The sequence below is a fragment of the Salvelinus alpinus genome, chromosome 35 (genome assembly GCF_045679555.1).
Source record: "Salvelinus alpinus chromosome 35, SLU_Salpinus.1, whole genome shotgun sequence".
NCBI lineage: Eukaryota > Metazoa > Chordata > Actinopteri > Salmoniformes > Salmonidae > Salvelinus > Salvelinus alpinus.
This window is the reverse complement of record NC_092120.1, coordinates 3,138,113-3,162,659: the sequence shown is the minus strand read 5'-3', so window position 1 is coordinate 3,162,659 and position 24,547 is coordinate 3,138,113. Positions and strand designations below refer to the sequence as shown.

General features: G+C 42.6%; 1 protein-coding gene and 2 long non-coding RNA genes across 3 annotated transcripts; 2 read left to right on the top strand and 1 right to left on the bottom strand.

Moving 5' to 3' along the window:
- Positions 1–1,294: 1,294 nt before the first annotated feature.
- On the bottom strand, positions 1,295–6,597 carry LOC139564624 (uncharacterized). Its single transcript, XR_011672794.1, has 2 exons — positions 6,296–6,597; positions 1,295–1,723 (listed from the first exon to the last, which is right to left on the bottom strand). It is a non-coding gene; the product is annotated as an uncharacterized lncRNA (long non-coding RNA).
- A 1,340-nt stretch (positions 6,598–7,937) lies between these two features.
- Positions 7,938–16,393, top strand: LOC139564623 (IgGFc-binding protein-like). The gene is made up of 13 exons (XM_071384317.1): positions 7,938–8,002; positions 8,498–9,724; positions 9,931–10,271; positions 10,390–10,963; positions 11,055–11,659; positions 11,822–12,392; positions 12,547–13,145; positions 13,237–13,780; positions 13,942–14,138; positions 14,374–14,512; positions 14,659–14,987; positions 15,108–15,681; positions 15,826–16,393. The coding sequence occupies exons 1-13, from the start codon at positions 7,957–7,959 to the stop codon at positions 16,002–16,004; spliced, it is 5,925 nt and encodes a 1,974-aa protein (XP_071240418.1). The 5' UTR covers positions 7,938–7,956; the 3' UTR covers positions 16,005–16,393.
- A 6,872-nt stretch (positions 16,394–23,265) lies between these two features.
- LOC139564273 (uncharacterized) lies at positions 23,266–24,539 on the top strand. Its single transcript, XR_011672715.1, has 3 exons — positions 23,266–23,403; positions 24,080–24,201; positions 24,406–24,539. It is a non-coding gene; the product is annotated as an uncharacterized lncRNA (long non-coding RNA).
- The last annotated feature ends 8 nt before the right edge of the window (positions 24,540–24,547 follow it).

Sequence of the window (24,547 nt, the reverse complement as noted above, 5' to 3'; positions counted from 1 at the left end):
AACGCATCCTGCAGTCTAATAGGTGAAACAATTTCTTCCTCAATAGTTCTCCAGGAGACTGATGCAGACTGATCAAACCATGATCTAAGTGGGCGTAACTGGTGGTCAATACTCAAATTTGGTAATGCAAGTCCACCATTACACTTCTTTCATTGTAACACCTCAAACCTGATCTTTGGATGCTTGCCATTCCAAAGGTATTCACGTATAAGTTTATCAATCATTCCCCAATAACCTAGTGATGAAGGGAGTGGGATCATCATGCTCAGGAAACTAATACGTGGCAGCACATTCATCTTTATGGAAGCAACCCTAGTTTATAAGGAAGCATGCGACTTCTCCCAAATGGTTAGATCTCGTTAAATTTGATCATAATTCCATTTCAGCAGACAGTGCAAAGATGTTTGTATACTATTCTTCAAATAAGTGAACTGAGTTTTCATAGGAATTGTTGAGGGAAGTGACCCTATCTTGGCCACTTCATTAAGCAACATTAATGCGGATTATGTCCAATGTATCTTATACCCGGACAGCAACTTGAGTTCTTCAAATGTAGATAATAAAGATGGGATTGAATTCTGAATATCTGTCATATATAGGAGGATATCATCCGCATATAGTGATATTATATGAGTAGATAATTTAATCAGTATAGGAGAAGAAATTACATTCTGCCTTAGATGTTTGGCTAAAGGCTCTAGTGACAGAATGAATAATGTTGGGGATAGGCCATCACATTGTCTACACCCCTGAAAAATAGGGAATGGACTTGAGTGTATGCCATTAGTAGACACCATAGCAACAGTGTTAGCATATAACACACGAACGTGTCGATACAATTTTTTCCCAAACCTAATTCTGTTGCTGCATCTTTATAATGAAACTGAAATGGTGACAACTGACCTTACAAAAGTATTTATAATATCTCAATCCAGTCCCTTATGATGAGCCCAGGATATCCGCCCAAGCAACCTGTGATGGCTTCATTGTCACCCTCCATGCCTCTCAGGGGTTTCCCCAGCCAGAGTTAGTGTGGAAAGGTGTGATGGACAGTAACACCACTATGGAATTGGACAGCAGGAGGCGCTATGGGCTGGAGAGTGAAGTGACCCTGAAGGCTGAACAGCACTCTGACTGTTACAGCCAAGCTGAGACTGAGGGTTCTGGACCAGAGTTTTACTAAGTCTCTCACACTCCACCCACCACCAGGTAAAATATCAGGGTTCCAAGGTTTGTTCCTTGACTCAGTGTTGTTTTCAGATAGTTAATTTACAGTTCTTTTTACAAATTGATATTTTTCATCATTCATTTGTTTTATTCTTCTGGTGCAGTATGTACCTAACACAGTCCATCGAGATGTGATACCATACTTGCACATAATGTTTATAGGGAGCTGCAGGTCTCAGAAGGTAATGTTATGTGCGAAGCTAAGCTGCCTGCAGGTGGCTCCACCACCACATCCACCCCGCTTTGGCCATGTCCTTCTCCAGGGCAAGATGTGATTGTGTTGTTCACAATACTATACTACAGTTCATGATCAAGTACTAGTCAGATATAGAGGGAAATGTTGTCTATTTCAGTTACTGAGGTTGAGTGCTCCTTTCTTCTCTCCTTCCTTCCACAGTGTGCTGTGTGATGCCTGCTGAGCAGAGGAGAAGATTGTTGATGTATCCACTGCTGCTAATGTTGCTGGGATTGGTGCTCCTGTTGTCCTGGAAGAGGTCTGAGCAGGAGACCAAAAAGGATAAGAAAACACAAGAATAGAATGACTTTCAGTCCATGGTCACTCAACAGGCTTTATGCCAGAGCAACTATCATTGCTTGTTTACAGAGAAAACCTAAAGGGAGGACAGCCTTTTACACTAAAGTCCATTTTCATGGACAATACATTATACACAAAGTTCAACACAATACAGTTGACTGATTCCTTACAGAACTCAGACTAACACAAAATCATACGAGGAATGGGAGCTGCACACCACACATAACCTTGTCTGGCCTAGCTGGATGGTCACCCACATAAATGTATATACTAATATTTTGTTTGCGTATACTCCGCCCATTTCCCTCCCCAATATTCCAATTTGTGCCACCCATGAGTGAGAAACCTACATGCCAAGTATAGACCACATATTGTTACATAACAGCCTTATTCTAAAATGGATTAAATTGTTTTCCCCCCTCATCAAACTACAAACAATACCCCATAATGACAAAGCAAAAACAGTGTTTTAGATATTTGTGCAAATGTAAAAAAATATGTAAACCGAAATATTACATTTGCATAAGTATTCAGACCCTTTACTCAGTACTTTGTTGAAGCACGTTTGACAGCGATTACAGCCTCGAGTCTTCTTGCGTATGACGCTACATGCTTCGCACACCTGTATTTGTTGAGTTTCTCCCATTCTTCACTGCAGATCCTCTCAAGCTCTGTCAGGTTGGATGGGGAGCGTCGCTGCACAGCTATTTTCAGGTCTCTCGTGAGATGTTCGATTGGGTTCAAGTCTGGGCTCTAGCTGGGCCACTCAAGGACATTCAGAGACTTGTCCCGAAGCCACTCTTGCGTTGTCTTGGCTGTGTGCTTAGGGTCATTGTCCTGTTGGAAGGTGAACCTTCGCCACAGTCTGAGGTCCTGAGCGCTCTGGAGCCGGTTTTCATCAAGGATCTCTCTATATTTTGCTTCGTTCATCTTTCCCTCGATCCTGACTAGTCTCCCAGTCCCTGCCTCCACCATGCTTCACCGTAGGGATGGTGCCAGGTTTCCTACAGACGTGACACTTGGCATTCAGGTCAAATAATTAAATCTTAGTTTCATCAGACCAGAGAATCTTGTTTCTCATGGTCTGAGAGTCCTTTAGGTACCTTTTGGCAAACTCCAAGTGGGCTGTCATGTGCTTTTTTACTGAAGACTGGCTTCTGTCTGGACACTACCATAAATGCCTGATTGATGGAGTGATGCAGAGATGGTTGTCCTTCTGGAAGGTTCTCCCATCTCCACAGAGGAACTCTGGAGCTCTGTCAGAGTGACCATTGGGTTCTTGGTCACCGCCCTGACCATGTCCATTCTCCCCCGATTTCTCAGTTTGGCCGGGTGGCCAGCTCTAGGAAGAGTCTTGGTGGTTCCAAACTTCTTCCATTTAAGAATGATGGAGGCCACTGTGTTCTTGGGGACATTCAATGCTGCAGGCATTTTTTGGCACCCTTTCCCAGATCTGTGCCTCGACAAAATCCTGTCTCAGAGCTCTACAGATATTTCCTTCGACCTCATGTCTTGGTTTTTGCTCTGACATGCACTGTCAACTGTGGGACCTTATATAGACAGGTGTGTGCCTTTCCAAATCATGTACATTCAGTTGAATTTACCAAAGGTGGTCTCCAATCAATTTTTAGAAACATCTCAAGGATGATAAATGGAAAAAGGATGCACCTGAGCTCAATTTTGAGTAAAAAAAAAAAAAAAAAAAGTATTTCAGTTCTTTTGTTATAAATTTGCTAAACTTTCTAAAAACCTGTTTTTGCTTTCTCATTATGGGGTATTGTGTGTAGATTGATGAGGATTTTTATTTACTTAATCCATTTTAGAATAAGACTGTAACATAACAAAATGTTTAAAAAAGTCTAGAGGTCTGAATACTTTCCGAATGCACTGTATTACAGAAATGTCCACAAAAACACTACAGTGATTACAATAGTATATAAATATAGTAATACCACAATATTTATACCATAGTATAGTACAGTATTTTTTCATGTGGGCATTTGCTTTTTACATCCACTGTTGTCCGAAGGGGCTTTTTTAATAAAATGTATTTATTGATCTATTGATTGGTTGGTTGAAATGATGGCAGCTATCGAGAATCTACTGAAAATTATTACATGTTTGTACCAATCAATGTAGAACACATTCCTGAATGTGTTATTTTGTTATAAAAGGAGATGAACTAGCAGTTGTGTTGTCTTTTCGCTTAATTTAAAAATGCTGATAGTAAAAAGTTAACAGAATTACAACACATTTGAACGTTTTTTAATTGAATAGAAAAATGGTGTGAAAAAAAAATGTAATTAACAGGCAATGTTTATTTTTTAAATGGGGCTATGGCAGTCAATTGCAAAACATTCTAACAGTATTTGTTATTGTATTCTCAACTCACCATAATATACTTTTAATGTGGGGTTATGACAGACATTTGCAAATTAGTCTGACATAATTTATCTTATCACCACCACTAATGAGATGGGTGTGCTTGATACATGTCAGGTCTGAGATTCTCAAAGTCAGGGGTGTGGTCGACAATGTGCACCTCATCTCTCCTGTCACATCCAACCTTGATCGCAGCTGAATCAACTTTAGGAGATCGTCCTGGCGCTTGCTGGACTTTCTTGTGCGCCCTGAAGCCTTCTTCACAACAATTGAACCGCTCTCCTCGAAGTTCTTGATGATCCGATAAATGATTGATTTAGGTGCAATCTTACTGGCAGCAATATCCTTGCCTGTGAAGCCATTTTTGTGCAAAGCAATGATGACGGCACGTGTTTCCTTGTAGGTAACCATGGTTGACAAAGGAAGAACAATGATTCCAAGCACCACCCTCCTTTTGAAGCTTCCAGTCTGTTATTCAAACTCAATCAGCATGACAGAGTGATCTCCAGCCTTGTCCCCGTCAACACTCACACCTGTGTTAACGAGAGAATCACTGACATGATGTCAGCTGGTCCTTTTGTGGCAGGGCTGAAATGCAGTGGAAATGTTTTTGGGGGATTCAGTTCACTTGCATGGCAAAGAGGGACTTTGCAATTCATTGCAATTCATCTGATCACTCTTCATAACATTCTGGAGTATTTGCAAATTGCCATCATACAAACTGATGCAGCAGACTTTGTGAAAATTAATATTTGTGTCATTCTCAAAACTTTTGGCCACGACTGTACTTCAGACACAAGCCGGAAACACACCAACACCAGATGATCCCATGTGACGATACAACAGGACAAGATGAGGCTCACGAAACAGACTTGAAAAAAAAAACTAGTTTGACAAGTCAAAGTGTAAGCTTTTACAGGACTGGGTTTCAATGTCACAAATGTGCATGTGTGTGTTGATGCCTTATATTTCCATTTCTTAGTTAAGTATTATAGAGTACTGCTACCAGTAGACTTTGCTACTCTCTCTGCAAGCCTATGTAATCCAGCCTGCTTTGTTTTTTACATAACTACTTGTTAGTCAAATATGGAAAACAGGGAAAAGATGAGTATTCACCCCCTTGGATTTCTTCTAATTGTATTGTGTTACAGAGTGGGATTAAAACTATCACTCTCACACATTTTAGATGGTAAGAGCTGCTCTAACTTCACCATGTGGCGAGATGTAGGGTTGCAACCCCATAACAACTACAGTATGCTAGCGAACAGTAAGCAGTCAGATCACATAATGTTTTTACATAGCTGAAATGTAGAGTATGTTTACTCTAATCAATATTTATGGACATACATTTTGTCCAATGTTATTGTCAAAGGTTTCCCAACAACTGTGGGAAAAGTACTATCCCCCTTACAGTTGGGCTGGTTGAAAAGTTGATGCTACACCACGAGGTGGATGTAACTGCAACGTTTGGGGCATATTACAGAAATATTTCAAATTTCATTACATGGCACTTGGAGTCACTCTGTGAGACTGTTCATTACATTAACGATTTACCGTTGCTGCAACACAGGCATTTTGAAAAGCAACTGTTCAACAAGCACATCAACAAATAGTTGTTGCAAGTTGTTGCAACAAGACATGCTCGACTAACCTTGAGCCACCCACAGAAGGTACATATACAAATACAACACACCTACTCCTCCATCCCCACCTTAAGTATAATAGTTTTGTAAATCCGTACGTTGACCCAACAGGAAAAGGTTACTAATAGGAACTTTTCATTTTATGGGAGGAATTTGCATTGTCACTTAGATAAAGAATGACATTCAAACCTAGTGATAGCAGTTAAAAAAGGTGCCCTCTGACACGTCACCCTCAGAGCTAGACTGTGAAACCATACATGCATATTAATAATTTGCCCTTTACTTATATTGTTGACAGGGATGAGGCCAGCCTGTGCCCATCATTTCAAAGTGTCAAAGAAACTAAGCAGGAGGAGTGTTTTGTTTGTGAGCTGCAGTGCCATGTATGTCTACTGTTGGTTGTAAGTATGTTGGCAGCTCTGTAATGCATTTCACATACTCACCTCCCCCTTAAACTATACAAACACGCCCATGACATGATGTGTATTTAAGACAAATAAATCCTCACCTCACTCCTCTCGTCACACCCCCAAAATCCTCATAAGGGTCCATAGTCAATTCTTGTTCAGACCTCTGTCACCCTATTCTTGATTGGGCTGAAAGTAAATAACGATTGTTTTCTTTGTGAACTGGGATGTGGCTCTCATATCCTGTTTCAAGATCAATGTTTCTGTAATGGTATCCATGGTTGGCTTTGTTTGTGTAAGTTCTCCTCGCTCGTCTCCTATTGACATACACTTAAACCATGTTCTGTTGACATACACTTAAAACATCCATGTGTAAATGATGAGCACTTCTTCTAATCCATGTTTAAATAATGCCATAAAACAATAAATTAAAAACGTATGATATTTTGAATAATTTGAAAGTACATTGTTATTTTATATGGTCCTAATTTGTATTTCATTTTTATTTTACCTTTATTTATCCGGCCAAGTCAATTAAGAACAAATGATTATTTACAACACTACACAGTGATGCTAAAAACTATATAATAATTACATGATAGTACTACGTAACAACTACCCACACTAGTTACATTATGCTGCTATATTACCATTATGTGATACTTAATATATAGTGGGACCTTGTTAAAAGTTTTATTCTATTGCAAATAAAAAAATAAAAAATCTGGTCAGTGGGCCATAGTAAATGAGTCTATGAAAAATGTTTGCCAATATTATTTACCAGGTCTCTCTTACAAAATCTAAGTGACAACCTGGTTAAATAAATCAATTAAAATGTTTTATTTTATATATGTTGGGGTAGATTGAGGTAAAATTGTATGAAACAGATGTTTGTTTCCAATTTTTTTTTAAAGTATTGCTTCTAAGGAAAAAGCCTGTAACTGAGATAATGTGAGTCGAGAAGCAGGTGCAGGTGAAACAATTAATAAAATAACAAACATGAAACGAGACAGCATAACAGTGGCGATAAGGCATGAACACAGGAACAATGCCAGGTAATGGAGTCCAGGTGAGTATCCTAATGATCTGCAAGTGCACATAATGATGGATGCCAGGTGTGCATAATGAAGGATCCCAGGACCAGTGGTTAGTATACTGGCGACTTCAAACGCCGGAGGGGAGGAGTGGGAGTAGACGTGACAAAGCCTATGTAAATGTTTTGGTTAGATTGAAACAAAAGACGCGAAGTTGTCAATATATGCATTAAAGTCATATATACGCTATGTTGACTTAATAAGTACGGTAATTAAATATTTTGGCAAGGATGTGTTTTTTTTTTTACCCATCCTCTTCACAATATAAGACACCCTCTCATCCCTCCCTGTCTGTTATATCCTTCATGGTCCCACCAACAGGTAAAGTATGGACATTAAGTCAGTATTTTTATTAGAAATATTGTGAATAGTATCAGTTGAAGACCAAATTATTACGAAGCTGAAAGTGAATTGAAATAAACTATTTCCTGTCTTTGTAGATGCATGTACAATGTATTAATGCATAGTAATCACATTATTTTTGTGTATGTAATTTATTGATGGATATTAATTAATGAAAGTAAATGCCTTCACTATTAATTCCACTTGTTTTCTCTCCTGTCAGTAGCTACTCTATAATCTAATCTAAACAAAACTGATTTAGTTTTTACATCTATTTTCCATTTTTTTCCATGTCATTTGTTGACTGTGCATTTTAGTTTCCAGCCATGGGGACAACTTTCCTGCTTTGTGTGGCTGTCACCCTATTCATAGGTAAGAATCACAGATTATCTTTCAATATTCCATGTCATGTAATCACTGCCAGCATTGAACAAGTTGATCATTTATTATTATCTAACATTATGAGTAAACAAATACTGTACCGTAGCTTGGCAAATTAAATATTTCTAGCCTCCTCTATTTAGATAGTACATTTATGTTGTTTGTTCTGCAGGGCACACTATATAGACATGTAATACTGGTTAGAAAGCTATGCAGGGGGAAGCGACAGCATGTGTATTGTTATGAACACAAACATTTGTATAAGGTCATGTCATTCAAGCAAAAACAAATTATTTTGTGCCTTACTAAATTGACACTTGACAGTCAGTGAATTCAGCAAGAGCAGTCGGAGCAAGACAATTGTACTGCACTTAATTAAGCTATAGTATATGTTTCATTATTAAACTGATATTACATTCGTCAAATGGCTGTGAAAAGAATGCAGGTGCTCATCTGTAAAATTGTCTTTCTTCCTTTATGTTTTAGTGGTCAGCGGATCATGCCCAGTGGGGCGGGAGTTCATTACTGCCTTTATGCCTAACTATTTGCTGAGCTACCATGATGATCAGAGTCTTCAACTGGCCATAACCACACAGGATTATCCAGCCATTGTTCAAATTCAGGTCAATGCAATCGGCTTCTCGACCTCAGTGAAAATAGAGAAACAGAACACCAAATGGATCGCCATACCTGGTACCGCTGAAATTGGGGGTCCAGGAGCTTCCACTAAAACAGTGCAGGTCACCTCCAACTCTGACATCTCGGTGGTGGCCTTCAACTACAAGTTCTCGACCGGAGACAGCAGTGTGGTCTTCCCGACTGACCAGCTGGGTACTGACTATGTGGCCTTCACCCCTGTAGGGGGTCCAAGCAACATGCACAAGCTTATGTCCATTATCAACGGCAAAGAGCCCAACAAGATCACGATCATCCCTGTCTCCAACATGAATCTCAGTGGCGTGGATTCCTGGAAGCAAAGAAAGGCGATGATTGTTACCATGGAACCATACCAGGTCTACCTCTACCAAAGCTACACCACTTTCACTGGGACCAGGGTAAAAGCTAAGCACCCTGTGGCAGTCCTGGGGGGACACGAGTGCATTGCAGATGGAGGCCGCTGCAATCACGTCTACGAACAACTGCTACCGGTACAGAGCCTCTCCACCAATTACCTGGTTCCTTCCATGCACATGACCCAATCAACAGACTTTGTCAACATTGTGGCCTCAGAGGACAACACTCTAGTGAAGATCTTTGAGGGAAAGGTATCCACTGCTAAAGAGCTGAATGAGGGGCAGGTGTATGTGGTTTCTGTCCAACCCAAATATCCGCTGATCATCAAAAGTGATAAGAAGGTCATGGTGATGTACTTCAGCAACAACAAGCCCTACGATCCGTTCCTCACCAACATCCTCCCAACGTCTGATCTAGCCAACGAGTGGTCGGTGGACACGCAGAACAAATTCGAGAGCACATTGGTCATTGTCTCCGAGGGGGAAGGGATCAAAACCGTTAAAGTCTGTGAGAAAAATAATTGTGTGAAATCTCTCCAATGGACATCATTCAACTCAGACCCTAAGTACATGTGGGTCAATATTCCATTGGGAGAGCAGCAACAGCATTTCTCTATCAAAGGCGACTCCCTCATGGCTGTTTACGTTTATGGTGGCATGCCAAGAGACGGCTACGCTACAACAGGAGTATGTTCCAAAGGTACGCTGTTTAATTGACACATCCACTTAACTGGCCTATCAACTGCCCCTCCACACCTCCCCTGTTAAAGAGGTCAACTCTTCAACAACCCAATGCAACGCAACACATTGCAATTCTACGCAAAACAATAAAACAAAATGCAACACAACAAATGCACTGCATGAAAACTAGTGTTATTCTTGAATGTTGCATCTGTACTCCATCAGGCACTGCACCACCCACTCCACCACCAGACCCCTGTGAGAACGTCAAATGCAGAGAAAAGGAAGAATGTACAAAGGGGGTTTGTGTAGCCCAGTCCAAGGCCACCTGCAGGGCCGTGGGCGACCCCCACTACCTCACCTTTGATGGGGAGCGATTTGACTTCCAGGGCACCTGCTCTTATGTCATGGCCACGGTTGTTAAATCTGAACCTGGCCTCATCCCGTTCACTGTCCTGACCAAGAACAACCACAGAGGGAACAAGAGGGTGTCTTTCGTAAGGAAAGTCTCAGTCACGGTCTATGGGCTGACTGTTGTGATCAGCACGCATAAAGGGAAGGTTGAGGTAAGTAACAAGAGACCAGAGGGAAATGATCAGGATTGGGGTTGGTTCCATGGTAAATTTGGTCATTTCAGGAGGTGAACTGAGGGGTTTTTCCATATGCTTATTGATCTTTTCTTAGGTGAATGGTGAGAATGTCTACCTGCCTGTGACCCTAGCCAGGGGAAACCTAACGGTGGTGTATAGTGGCAGCTATGCTGTTCTAAAGACAAACTTTGGCCTGAAAGTTATGTACGACTGGAACATGAAGTTCTACATCACTGTCCCCAGCAGCTACTTCCGCACCCTGGGTGGGCTCTGTGGGAACTACAACGGGGATCGCAATGACGAGTTCACTAACCCCAAAGGTAACAAGGAACCCACAGTGGTGAAGTTTGCCCAGAGCTGGAGAACTGAAGATGGCGACTTGTTCTGTCATGATGACTGCCAAGGGGAATGTCCTAGCTGCACTCCGTCTCTCCAACAGAAATACAAGGGAGAGAAGTTATGTGGTCTATTGGCCAAAAAAGATGGCCCATTCGCCAGCTGCCACAAGGTCCTGGACCCAGGCATGTTCATGGACAACTGTGTCTATGACGTCTGCATCAATAAAGGCATCTATCAGTTCCTCTGTGAGAACATGAAAAGCTACAATGATGCCTGCTTGGCCGAGGGGGTCAAAATTAGCCCTGAGTGGAGGACAATCACTGGATGCTGTGAGTTTTCCTCTTTCCAGACATTTCATGCCGATTTTTAGATTGCACTTTTCACTATTATTTAAATCTATTTCTCATTTCACATTTGCAGCACTGGAATGTCCGTCAAACAGCTACTACGAGGCGTGTGGCACAGCTTGCCCTGCCTCTTGTTCAGATCTAGATGCCGAAGCAAAGTGCAAGGAACCCTGTGTGGAGACCTGTCAATGCAACAAGGGCTTTGTCCTCAGTGGAGACAAATGCGTCTCCAAGGAGAGCTGTGGCTGCTCTTATGAAGGACGATACTACCCGTCTGGAATGAAGTTCTGGGAAGATGACAAATGCACAAAGCAGTGTGAATGCAATCCAGGAACAGCCAAGGTTGAATGCAAAGCAACAGCATGCAAGAAGTCAGAGGTGTGTGGCCTGCAGAGTGGTAAGAGAGATTGCTACCCAATATCTTATGCCACTTGCCAAGGTTCAGGCGACCCCCACTACCGCACGTTTGATGGCAAGAGGTTCGACTTCCAGGGAACGTGTACTTACGTTCTCTCCAAATTGGTCAGCAAAGATGACAAGTCTCTGGTGCCCTTTGAGGTGCTTGTAAAGAATCAGAATAGGGGGAGGAACACGGCAGTGTCTTACACAAAGACAGTCACCGTCATTGTCTTCAAAAACATCATCATCATGAGTAGGGACAACCCTGGCAAAGTATTGGTAAGCTACCTTAAAATGTTATCCATTCCAAATGAATGACATAATTGCATTCCGGGTTTACTCGGTCAATGAGCTTTTATGATTATACTACTTAATGTAAGAGGAAATATCAGGATGGTATCGTCCTTCGTGTTTCATTAACGTTTCTTTCTCTCTTCCCAGGTCAACAACCAGTACGTGAACTTGCCATTTGATGTAGAAGATGGCCAACTGTCCATCTTCCGCAGTGGGTATTTCGGGGTGGTGAAGACCAAATTTGGCCTGACACTGAAGTTCAACTGGAACAGCCACGTCTCCCTAACCCTCCCCAGCTCCTACTCAGACCTCATCGGAGGGCTCTGCGGAAACTGGAACGGCCAACGGAACGACGACCTCCTCAAACCAGACAAGAGCCCTGCCAACACCCCAACAGTATTTGGGGACAGCTGGAAAGTGGGGAACGACCCGGGCTGCTCCAGCGACTGCGACGGCAAGAAGTGCCCCACCTGTGACCACAGCCTGATGCTTGATTACCAAACAGGGAAGTATTGCGGCAGGATCACAGACAAAAACGGTCCGTTCAAGCACTGCCACGCCAAGGTGGACCCCACAGAGTACTATGAGAACTGTGTGTTTGATATGTGTCTGTACCGTGGCCATGCCTCTGCCCTCTGTAACGCCCTCAGCACCTACACCACTGCCTGCCAGGATGCCCCTGCCAAGGTGGAACAGTGGAGGTCGGACAGCTTCTGTCGTAAGTAGTGCACAGACACACCTCATCAGATGTGTATTTCAAGACAACGACAGTAACAATTATGATCATTACAATAAGTCAGATGTGGTTTGTCTGGCTAAGAGCTTCTGGTTCCAACATTAAATTCTATCATGTTTGACCTAATGTGTTGTAGCATCTTCCTGCAAGGCCAACAGCCACTATGAGGTGTGTGCCTCAGGCTGCCCCCAGACCTGCAGCGGCCTCGATGAGCCTGAGAGCTGTGAGAACTCCCTGTGTACCGAGGGCTGTGTCTGTGACGACGGCTTCATACTGAGCGACAGTGAGTGTGTGATGCTGGCTGAATGTGGCTGCGTTCACCAAAGCCAGTACTACCAGATGGGCCAGGTGTTCTTCCCCAACGGCCAGTGCAAAGAGCGCTGTGTGTGTAAAAAGGATGGACACATGGAGTGTAATGTGAAGTTTGCCTGCGGTCCCAATGAGAAGTGCCAGGTCCAAGACGGGGTGCAGGCTTGTATACCCATGAGCACAGGCACCTGCCATGTGAGCGGGGCCAGGAGATTCCACTCGTTCGATGGCAGCTGCTTCAGCCTACATGGGGACTGTGTGTACAAAATGTCGGAGGTTGTGGAGAAAGACGGATCGATGGCTCCGTTTGTTGTGTCAGTGCAGCAGTTGACCAAGATGGATGATGCAATTGTCACCAGGAGGGTTGAAATACAGGCCTACAAATACAAGATATCTATGTCTCCCAGAGTTATATGGGAAATAACGGTAGTTTTCTGTCTTGATCTACTCATTTCAGTATTAAAAAGCAATACTTGATTAGAAAAACTGATGTTTTCAATCTTTCCTCCTTCCCCAGGTGGATGACGTTGCAACAAATCTCCCACTCTCACTCGGAGATGGAAAGGTCAGGGCCTACCAGAACGGCATTAACATCGTCGTGGTAACAGACTTTGGCTTGATGGTGACCTACGACACCGTTGCTGGCGCCATCATACAGCTTCCATCCACTTACAAAGGTGTTACCGGTGGTCTCTGTGGTAACTATAATGACAAGAAGGAGGATGACTTCCTGCTGCCCAGTGGGCTGCAGGAGCCGTCTGTGGAGAAGTTTGCAGCGGGGTGGTTAGTGGTTCAGGAAGGGGTCAAATGTCAGACAGGATGTGACGGTGGCTTGAAGTGTCCTCCCACCAGTGGACCCCCGCCGGCTTGTAGCATCATAAAGTCAACCAAGGGTCCATTTGCCCAATGCCATGCTGTTGTGCCACCACAAGAGCACTTTGAGGAGTGCATGAAGGAGGGAGAGGGTGGGGATGCCCTGTGCCGCCACTTACAGACGTATGTGACTTTCTGTCAGGCATCTGGTGGCCTTGTCAGCAGCTGGAGATCTGACCAGTTTTGTCGTGAGTAAATGTTGATATTGAAAGTTGATTTACCTTATCCTGGTTTATCTTAGTGTGCAATATTTCTCTGACCTAATGCTCTGCTGAAAAACAATTGAAGCTGAAGCTGATTTCATTTTTTTGATAACATGTGTTTCCTCCCATTTCCATCTGTCCTCTAGCTCTGACGTGTCCAGCTAACAGTCACTATGAGTTGTGTGCCGACACCTGTTCTTCCACCTGTGGCTCTCTGAGTGAGTCTCCCAAATGCCCACTATGCCAGGAGGGCTGCCAGTGTGACGATGGATTTGTGTTTGATGGTGGCAAGTGTGTCTTACTGGAGAACTGTGGCTGTGTGGTTGATGGACACTATTACAAGGTGATTGCTGATTTATTGTGTATTGACAAGTACATTTTTATTTCATATCTAAAAACTCAATGGTATCCTAAAGGGATTATTACAATTAAAGGCCTGTATCTGTTCTACGCTAACTGCAAATATAAAGTGCAAATAATATAATCAATCACTACATTTATTGTTTACAGTCGTCCTATGGTTACCACAATAGTGGAAACACTCAATGATATCACTGACATGTTTTGCTGGTTTTCAGTCTGGCCAGTCTGTGATGCTTGGCAACTGTTCTGAGACCTGCAGCTGTGCAGCAGGAGTATTCACCTGCAAGAACTCACAGTGCAAAGAGGGTCAGCAATGTGGGTTGAAGAATGTAGTCATGGACTGCTACAGCACAGGTAAAAAACATTAATAATAATGCAACCAAACAGATATGGCTTTGTGTTAGTACATTTGGATGTGGAATGTTGGACATTGTTGATGTTTCTATTTTGATATTGCAATGAGCAAGATATGTTAACATCTCTAATACCCATTTTGTCAGACCCCTGTGAGGACACTGAGTGCCGTGAGAAAGAAAACTGTGTGGTGATGAACAATAAGGCGGTATGTGTGGCCCAGTCCAAGGCCACCTGCTGGTTGTTCGGTGACCCTCACTACAGCACGTTCGACGGCCAGCCCTTCTCCTTCATGGGTACCTGCTCCTACATTCTGGTGAATACTACGGGCAAAGATCCCTCCCTGCCTCAGTTCAGCATCCAGACCAAGAACGAGCTGCGCGTCAACTCCAAAGGCTCCTTCCTCAAATCAGCCAACATAGACCTGAGTGGTCACAGGATCACCATTCTCAGTGGCCAAAGAGGGACAGTGGAGGTGGGTGGCTTCAAGTTATACTTGATACAGATTTTCCATGTTGAAGTTGAATGTAAGAATCCTCTATGCTCTCCATCCGCTTTAAGTCCTCTTTAAATCCTCATCTCTCTCTCGTCTCAGATTGATGGCATTAGGTCTGACCTCCCTGTGAGTTTGGAGTCTGGCAGCATCAGAATCACAGAGTCTGGTATCCAAGGGACCATCCATACAGATGTCGGCCTGAAGATCACTTTTGACTGGACCGCCTTCTTCATGGTGACCATCAGCAGCAGTTACTACGACAACCTCGGTGGCATCTGTGGCAACTACAATGGTAACAAAGCAGATGACTTCACCACTCCCACAGGTGTGCTTTCAGCAAATACCACGGCGTGGGTGGCATCCTGGAGTGTTGCCGACGGTGACCCATTCTGCTGGCACGTCTGTAACAGCAACTGCCCCACGTGCTCAGATGCAGACCGGGCACTTTACACTGGACCACAGTACTGTGGTTTGATGACAGACGGAGGGGGTCCATTTGAACAGTGTCATAAGAAAGTGCCGGTGAAGGAGTTTGCCTCAAACTGCCTCTATGATGTGTGTCTGAATGAGGGTCGACAGGAGGTGTTGTGTGAGGCCTTGGCTAACTACGTGGCCGAATGTCAGCAGGCTGGGGCTGTAGTCTCACCGCTGTGGCGAAAGGCCTCCAACTGCCGTTAGTACTCAGCTTTAACAAAACATCACATTTAGGAACTCAAACATTCTTAAATGTGTATAATGACATGATAGAACCATGTGTGCATTTGCAAAATGTATTAGGACTACATTTGTGATGTTTGTTTTTTCTCAACTCGAACAGCCCTGGCTTGCCCATACCACAGCCACTATGAGCTATGTGGCACTGCCTGCCCTGCTACCTGTGCCGAACCCAATGTCCCAGAGATCTGTTTCAAAGTCTGTGTGGAGGGCTGCCTGTGCGACAAGGGTTACGTGCTTAGTGGTGAACACTGTGTCGTCAAGGAGTCAGGGTGTGGCTGAATAAAAAACTCCTGAACAAATATGTAAAACCTGTACATATCAAGTTTGGAGGCTTAATTTTCAAATAAACTCTCATGGCTCCAAAATATCCTTTAAAAATAAAAAATGTCCTTTCATGTCCTGGTTGTAGGCTAGAGCATTTCGACATAAAATCGTAAAAGTACCTTAAAATGACCTTCTGTATGTGATAACATATTCCAATCTATATAATATTGTGAGGGATTATTAGTATTCATGCATGGAATTGTTATTGAACTCTATATTCATTACAATTCAAATATAATCCCAGAGTTGTGTATTACTAAAACTCAGATCATCTCTGTATGTGTGTATCTCTGTCTATCCTTTACAACTTTCAAAAGCCTAATAATAAACATATTGCAGCAAAATGAGTCTGTGTCATCTGTTTATCCAGCATTTAGTTGGAAATACAACAGTTTTGATTTAATCAGATAACTCAAAACCTCTCAAGTAATTAATTCAAACAAAACTGTTGAGTATATTAATCTTGTATATGCCATGCCATATTATATACTGCCTCTGCCCACTGGGCACAGATGTCAGTTCAACATCTAGTTTTGAATTATTACTTGCGAGGTATTGAGTTGTCAACTAATGTGAATTCAACGTGAAATCAACAACACATGTCACCATGTCATTGGATTTAGGTTAAAAGTTTGGTGAAAAAAAGACAATGCCCTGACATTGATTACTTTTTTGCAAATCCAATCTGTTTTTCACATTGATTCAATGTCATAGCATTGATTTTTGGGGGTTGAAATGACATGGAAACAACGTTGATTCAACCAGTTTTTGCCAGTGGGTGTTATTGCAAAATAACACAAATCAGTTTGGTTGGTTGGCTGTGGAATTGTTGTGGCTGTCGGAATTTTTGTCTCTCCAAAAAGCAGAAGTTTGACAGTAATTTCAGTGAAATCAATGTTTTATGTAGACATCAGTACTTCTCCACAACCACCCAGTCTTCAATAAGAAGAATTCGCCCAGCCACTGCTGGTCAGATAACACACAGCAGAGATGTTGGTACTATGTTCTTGGATCAAAGATTGTATTAATTATATATTTCTGGAATACAACTCTCTTCCTACAGGGCTAAAGCCGCTATGCACTGTCAATACATTCTACAGTTATCTATGTTAACTCTACTCTCCCTGATAGGTACGTTTTATCTTGTTTCAGTTCATTATATCCATCAGTGGAAAATGAATAAATCAGCTTTGTGGAGTCTGCCACTAGCACAGTCAGTGTAGTCAGCTCAGCTATCCCCATTGAGACTGTGTCTGTGCCTCCATCTAGGTTGGGCAAAATTAAACATTGCAGTGTTCGCCTTAGCAATCTAACTGGAATAAAGACCTCCTCCATTCCTGCCATTATTGAAGGAAATTGTGATACCTCACATCTCAAAATAGGGCTACTTAATGTTAAATCCCTCACTTCCAAGGCAGTTAAATTCAATGAACTATAATCTTGAGGTGATTGGCCTGACTGAAACATGTCTTGGGCCTGATGAATTTACTGTGTCAAACGAGGCTTCTCCTCCTGGTTACACTAGTGACCATATCCCTCACGCATCGGCGGAGGAGTTGCTAACATTTACGATACCAAAATTAAATTTACAAAAAAAGAAATGACTGCGTTTTCTTCTTTTGAGCTTCTAGTCATGAAATCTATGCAGCCTACTCAATCACTTTTTATAGCTCCTGGGCCGTAAACAGCGTTCCTCACTGAGTTCCCTGAACTCCTATCAGACCTTGTAGTCAAGGCAGATAATATTCAAATTTTTGGTGACTTTAATATTCACATGGAAAAGTCCACAGACCCACTCCAAAAGGCTTTCGGAGCCATCATCGACTCAGTGGGTTATGTCCAACATGTCCTTGGACCTACTCACTGCCACAGTCATACTCTGGACCTAGTTTTGTCCCGTGGAATAAATATTGTGGATCTTAATGTTTTTCCTCATAATCCTGGACTATCGGACCACCATTTTATTACGTTTGCAATCGCAACAAATAATATGCTCAGACCCCAACCAAGGATCATCAAAAGCCATGCTATAAATTCTCAGACAAACCAAAGATTCCTAGATGCCCTTCCAGACTCCCTCCACCTACCCAAGGACGTCAGAGTACAACAATCGGTTAACCACCTAACTGAGGAACTTAATTTAACCTTGCGTAATACACTAGATGCAGTCGCACCCCTAAAACCAAAAAATATTTTTCAAAAGAAACTAGCTCCCTGGTATACAGAAAATACTCGAACCCTGAAGCAAGCTTCCAGAAAATTGGAACGGAAATGGCGCTACACAAAACTGGAAGTCTTCCGATGAACTTGGAAAGACAGTACCGTGCAGTATTGAAGAGCCCTCACTGCTGCTCGATCATCCTATTTTCCAACTTAATTGAAGAGAATAAGAACAATCCTACATTTATTTTTTATACTGTCGCAAAACTATCTAAAAAGCAACATTGCCAAAGAGAGGATGGCTTTCACTTCAGCAGTGATAAATTCATGAACTTCTTTGATGAAAAGATCATGATCATTAGAAAGCAAATTACGAACTCCTCTTTAAATATGCGTATTTCTCCAAAGCTCAGTTTGTCCTGAATCTGCACAACACTGCCAGGACCTAGGATCAAGGGAGACACTCGTGTTTTTTAATACTACATTTCTTGACACATTGATGAAAATAGTCATGGCCTCTAAACCTTCAAGCTGCATTCTGGACCCTATTCCAACTAAACTATTGAAAGAGCTGCTTCCTGTGCTTGGCCCTCCTATGTTGAACAAAATAAATGGCTCCCTATTCACCGGATGTGTACCAAACTCACTAAAAGTGGCAGTAAAAAAGCCTTTCTTGAAAAAGCCAAACCTTGACCCAGAAAATATAAAAACCTATCAGCCTACATCAAATCTTCCATTCCTCTCAAAAAAAATGAAAAAGCTGTTGCGCAGCAACTCACTGCCTTCCTGAAGACTAACAACGTACACAAAATGCTTCAGTCTGGTTTTAGACCCCATCATAGCACTGAGACTGCACTCGTGAAGGTGGTAAATTACCTTTTAATGGCGTCAGACCAAGGCTCTGCATCTGTCCTCGTGCTCCTAGACATTAGTGCTGCTTTTGATACCATCGATCACCACATTCTTTTAGAGAGATTGGAAACCCAAATTGGTCTACACGGACAAGTTCTGGCCTGGTTTAGATCTTATCTGTCGGAAAGATATCAGTTTGTCTCTGTGGATGGTTTGTTCTCTAACAAATCAACTGTACATTTCTGTGTTCCTCAAGGTTCCATTTTAGAACCTCAATTGTTTTCACTATATATTTTACCTCTTGGTGATGTCATTCGGAAACATAATGTTAACTTTCACTGCTATGCAGACGATACACAGCTGTACATTTTGATGAAACATGGTGAAGCCCCAAAATTGCCCTTCCTGGAAGCCTGTGTTTTAGACATAAGGAAGTGGATGGTGGCAAATGTTTTACTTTTAAACTTGGACAAAACAGAAATGCTAGTTTTAGGTCCCAAGAAACAAAGAGATCTTCTGTTGGATCTGACAATTAATCTTGATGGTTGTACAGTTGTCTCAAATAAAACTGTGAGGGACCTCAGTGTTACTCTGGACCCTGATCTCTCTTTTGACGAACATATCAAGACTGTTTCAAGGACAGCTTTTTTCCATCTACGTAACATTGCAAAAATCTGAAACGTTCTGTCCAAAAATGATGCAGAAAAATGTATCCATGCTTTTATCACTTCTATATTAGAACACTGCAATGCTCTACTTTCCAGCTACCTGGATAAAGCACTAAATAAACGTCAGTTAGTGCTAAACACGGCTGCTAGAAACTTGACTAGAACCAAAAGATTTGATCATATTACTCCAGTGCTAGCCTCTCTACACTGGCTTCTTGTTAAGGCTAGGGCTGATATCAAGGTTCTACTGCTAACCTATAAAGCATTACATGGGCTTGCTCCTATCTATCTTTCCGATTTGGTCCTGCCGTACATACCTACATGTACGCTACGGTCACAAGACGCAGGCCTCCTTATTGTCCCTAGAATTTCTAAGTAAAAAACAGCTGTAGGCAGGGCTTTCTCCTATAGAGCTCCATTTTTATGGAATGGTCTGCCTACCCATGTGAAAGACGCAGACTCTGCCTTAACCTTTAAGTCTTTATTGAAGACTCATCTCTTCAGTAGGTCTATTGATTGAGTGTAGTCTGGCTCAGGGGTGTGAAGGTGAACGGAAAGGCACTGGAACGACGAACCGCCCTTGCTGTCTCTGCCTGCCCGGTTCCCCTCCCTCCAATGGGATTCTCTGCCTCTAACCCTATTACAGAAGTTGAGTCACTGGCTTACTGGTGCTCTTCCATGCCGTCCCTAGGAGGGGTGCACCACTTGAGTGGGTTGAGCCTCTGACGTGATGTTCCTGTCCGGGTTTGCGCCCCCCTCGGCTTCGTGCCGTGGGGGAGATCTTCGTGGGCTGCACTCTGCCTTGTCTCAGGGTAGTAAGTTGGTGGTTGAAGTTATCCCTCTAGTGGTGTGAGGCCTGTGCTTTGGCAAAGTGGGTGGGGTTATATCCCGCCTGGTTGGCCCTTTCTGTGGGGTACAGTCGGACGGGGCCACAGTGTCTCCTGACCCATCCTGTCTCAGCCTCCAGTAATTATGCTGCAATAGTTTATGTGTCGGGGGCTAGGGTCAGTCTGTTATATCTGGAGTATTTCTCCTGTCTTATCCGGTGTCCTGTGTGAATTTAAGTATATTCCCTCTAATTCTCTCTCTTTCTCTTTCTCTTTCTCTTTCTCTTTCTCTTTCTCTTCTCTTGGAGGACCTGAGCACCAGGACCATGCCTCAGGACTACCTGGTCTGATGACTCCTTGCTGTCCCCAGTCTACCTGGTCGTGCTGCTGCTCCAGTTTCAACTGTTTTGCCTGCGGCTATGGAACTCTGACCTGTTCATCGGACGTTCTACCTTGTCCCGGACCTGCTGTTTTCGACTCTCTCTCTCTACCGCACCTGCTGTCTCTAACTCTGAATGATCGGCTATGAAAAGCCAACTGACATTTACTCCTGAGGTGCTGACCGGTTGCACCCTCTACAACCACTGTGATTATCATTATTTGACCCTGCTGGTCATCTGTGAACGTTTGAACATCTTTGCAATGTACTGTTATAATTTCCACCCGGCACAGCCAGAAGAGGACTGGCCACCCCTCAGAGCCTGGTTCCGCTCTAGGTTTCTTCCTAGGTTCCTGCCTTTCTAGGGAGTTTTTCCTAGCCACCGCGCTTCTACATCTACATTCCTGGCTGTTTGGTGTTTTAGGCTGGGTTTCTGTATAGCACTTTGTGACATCGGCTGATGTAAAAAGGGCTTTATAAATACATTTGATTGATTGATTGAATGTATTTATGTTTTAAATCGCGGTTTTCAGGCACACTGGCCCAGAACTGGTCTGTTTGGTACCATGACAGGGACAGGACTACCTGTGCATCAAAAGGCTCATCAGTGGTATTTGACTGTACATAGAGCTACCCAGCTACCCAGATAGTTAGAAGAAGGATATGGTTCACTCCGAGAGGCAATACAAAACTAGACAGCTCACAGCAAGGAGATGGAGTGTATAACACATCTGGACTGATTAAAACAAGATACAGTAGAAGAACAGAGTTTTATGACCAAGACAATAACTGCACACTGAAACTCAACAATGTGATTGAAGATGACAGTGGCAGATTCTTCTTCCGAATTGATGCAAATTAACGTAATCAGGCCCCTCAGGGATATACAGGACCATGGGGTGTGGACCTGACAATATCAGGAACATCTAGATTTATGTACATGTCATCACACTAAACAATGAAGGTATTACCTAACCTAGGATGGTCAGATATTAACCCTCAACATGTCCTATATTTGGTTATACATATTTCTTCTTCATGTCAGTCTTATCCCTAAAGTTAAATGAAAATGTCCCTGTTAAAGAGAGACCACGTCACCCTGGCCTGCACCTCCACCTGCAACCCTCCTCAAATGGAGTTCCTCTGGTTTAAAGATGGCCTCCCACTCCCTGGTTTCTCTGGTGTCCATGGTGGACAGTGTCCTCTAGGTCCACTTTCCCCTAATGACACTTGGTGCTACTCCTGTGGTCTGGGGCAAGGCACATCTACACCAATACTGCTGGATGTGAGATGTAAGTCAGCAATAAATGTTGGTTTGATGTGATTTATGATGTAGTCAGCCATCTTCAAGTTGTTGTTTTCTCTTTGCAGTGGCCAATGTACATCTGAGATGGCTTGGTTGATTCATTGTCTGTATTAATGTATAAATGCAGTACTACTAACATACAATCAAATGAATACACACAGAACAATGTTGTTTTCTGTACGTCTGCTTCCAGATGCTCCAAGGGACGTTTCTGTTAAGGTCAGCCCGAGCCCTGATGTAGTGAAAGGCAGTCGTCTGACTCTGACCTGCAGCAATAATGCCAACACTGCAGCAGAGACCTACACCTGGTTTCAGAGGTTAGGACCGCTAACTTCACTAAGATTAGGGATGGGGAAAGAACACACCTTCAAAGAAATAGATTCTGATGACAGTGGACTGTACTTCTGAATGGCCCAGAAAGCCCTTGGATCACTGAACTCTACAGACCTGGAGGTGAAAGTTAAAGTTACTGCAACACTTCTGCACTTTTTGTATGTCACGCTGTTGTTATGTCTGCCCTGTGTATCTCAACAAAACAATGGCATGCAGACAGGGATATGAAGTTACAGTATATGATGTTGCATGTAATCTGTGGAATATCTTGGAGTGAATATTTGATATACAAAACCATAGTCTGATCAATTCTAATAGTGTATTTTCTCTTGTGTTCCAGAATCAGCCCATTTAATGGTGGTCCTGGCAACATTGGGGGCTCTTTTCCTTGTCACAGCAGTGATTGTGGTGCTCAACATTTAGATTAAAAGGTGAGTGGTTTGAAAATGTGTAATAAAGAACTAAACATATATTATAGTGCACTGAAGGGCCCCCTCTCATCTTCTTTAGAAATGTACATAATTCCATTCCCCTCCCTCTTTAGCTGTGTATACAAATGAAAATACACTGTCTACAGGCTTGATGTCGTAATCATGTCACAACTGAGACTTACACAACTTCTTTCTTTCCAAATTCTTTCAAAAGAGATACCATACTGGCATAGACAACCACCAACTGCTGATTTGGTTGTCCCACAGTGGAAAGTTACTAAAAAGCACAACAGGCTATTTAGTTGGCCTTTATGGCTGAATTCTATCTTTGTTTTATCATCCACAGACAGAAGTGGAACACGGCCGAGAAGAAGCTTCCGACCAAACCAGTCCCCCAGGTCGGTGATCAGAGGAAAGTAAAGTACGAACAGTGGCCTTACTGTGGTTGTCATCGCAAATGTGGTTGTCATTGCCAATGGGCTATGTTGTCATTTCGAAACAAACCTTACACATGTAATTTATTGTTCTGTTTTTCTTAGATAATAAAAACCAGCTCGTATGAAAGTGAATGGTAAATGTGTAAATCAATCCCTGTCACGTTCCTGACCTTATTTCCTTTGTTTAGTCTTTGTTTAGTTGGTCAGGACGTGAGCTGGGTGGGCATTCTATGTTTTGTGTTTCTATGTTGGGTTTGTTGTTTGGCCTAATATGGTTCTCAATCAGAGGTAGGTGTTTGTCATTGTCTCTGATTGGGAACCATATTAAGGTTGCTTGTTTTCACTGTTTGTTTGTGGGTGATTGTTTCCTGTCTTTGTGTTCTGCACCAGATAGGACTGTTTTCGGGTTTTCCCATTTATTGTTTTGTAGCTTGTAGTGTTCACGTTATTATTCTTTATTAAACATGTTGAACACTAGCCGCGCTGCGTTTTGGTCCTCTCCTTCATCCCAGGAAGAAAACCGTGACAATCCCATTGAACTTTGAGTTAGTTAAAGTATGCCAAAGCGTAGAGAGAGTCATTCTATGCCTGGGGCCAGTGCTCAGTATTTTGACTGTATTCTGACTGTTATATACAGAAAGCAACATTGTCTACACCAGAGGACATCTATGAAAACATGAGACGGTCAGCCAAGCCAATCACTGATCCTAATGACATGAACTACGCAGAGCTCAATATCAGGCCTGCTCCTTCACACAGGTAAATAACCACAGAGTGAGTGAGGCGCTCAAAGTAAATTCCACAAGTAAAATAATGTGTATCAAAACAATTGCATAATAACTTGCAAAAATGTGTACGCAACAATTCAACAACAGGCTTACATCACGTAGTATCTGTAAAATAGTAATAACTACTAGGTAAATACAAATATAGATCTGCATTAAAACCTGTTCCCCTTAAAAGGAGGCAGCGGAATAACAAGGCAGAGGATGACGATGCAGTTAACTACAGCCAACTACAAACACACTGAGGTGGTCAGAGAACTTTGATATCTAGACCACAAGGCCTACAGTATGGTAAACTCAAGAAAAGTGAATGAAAAACA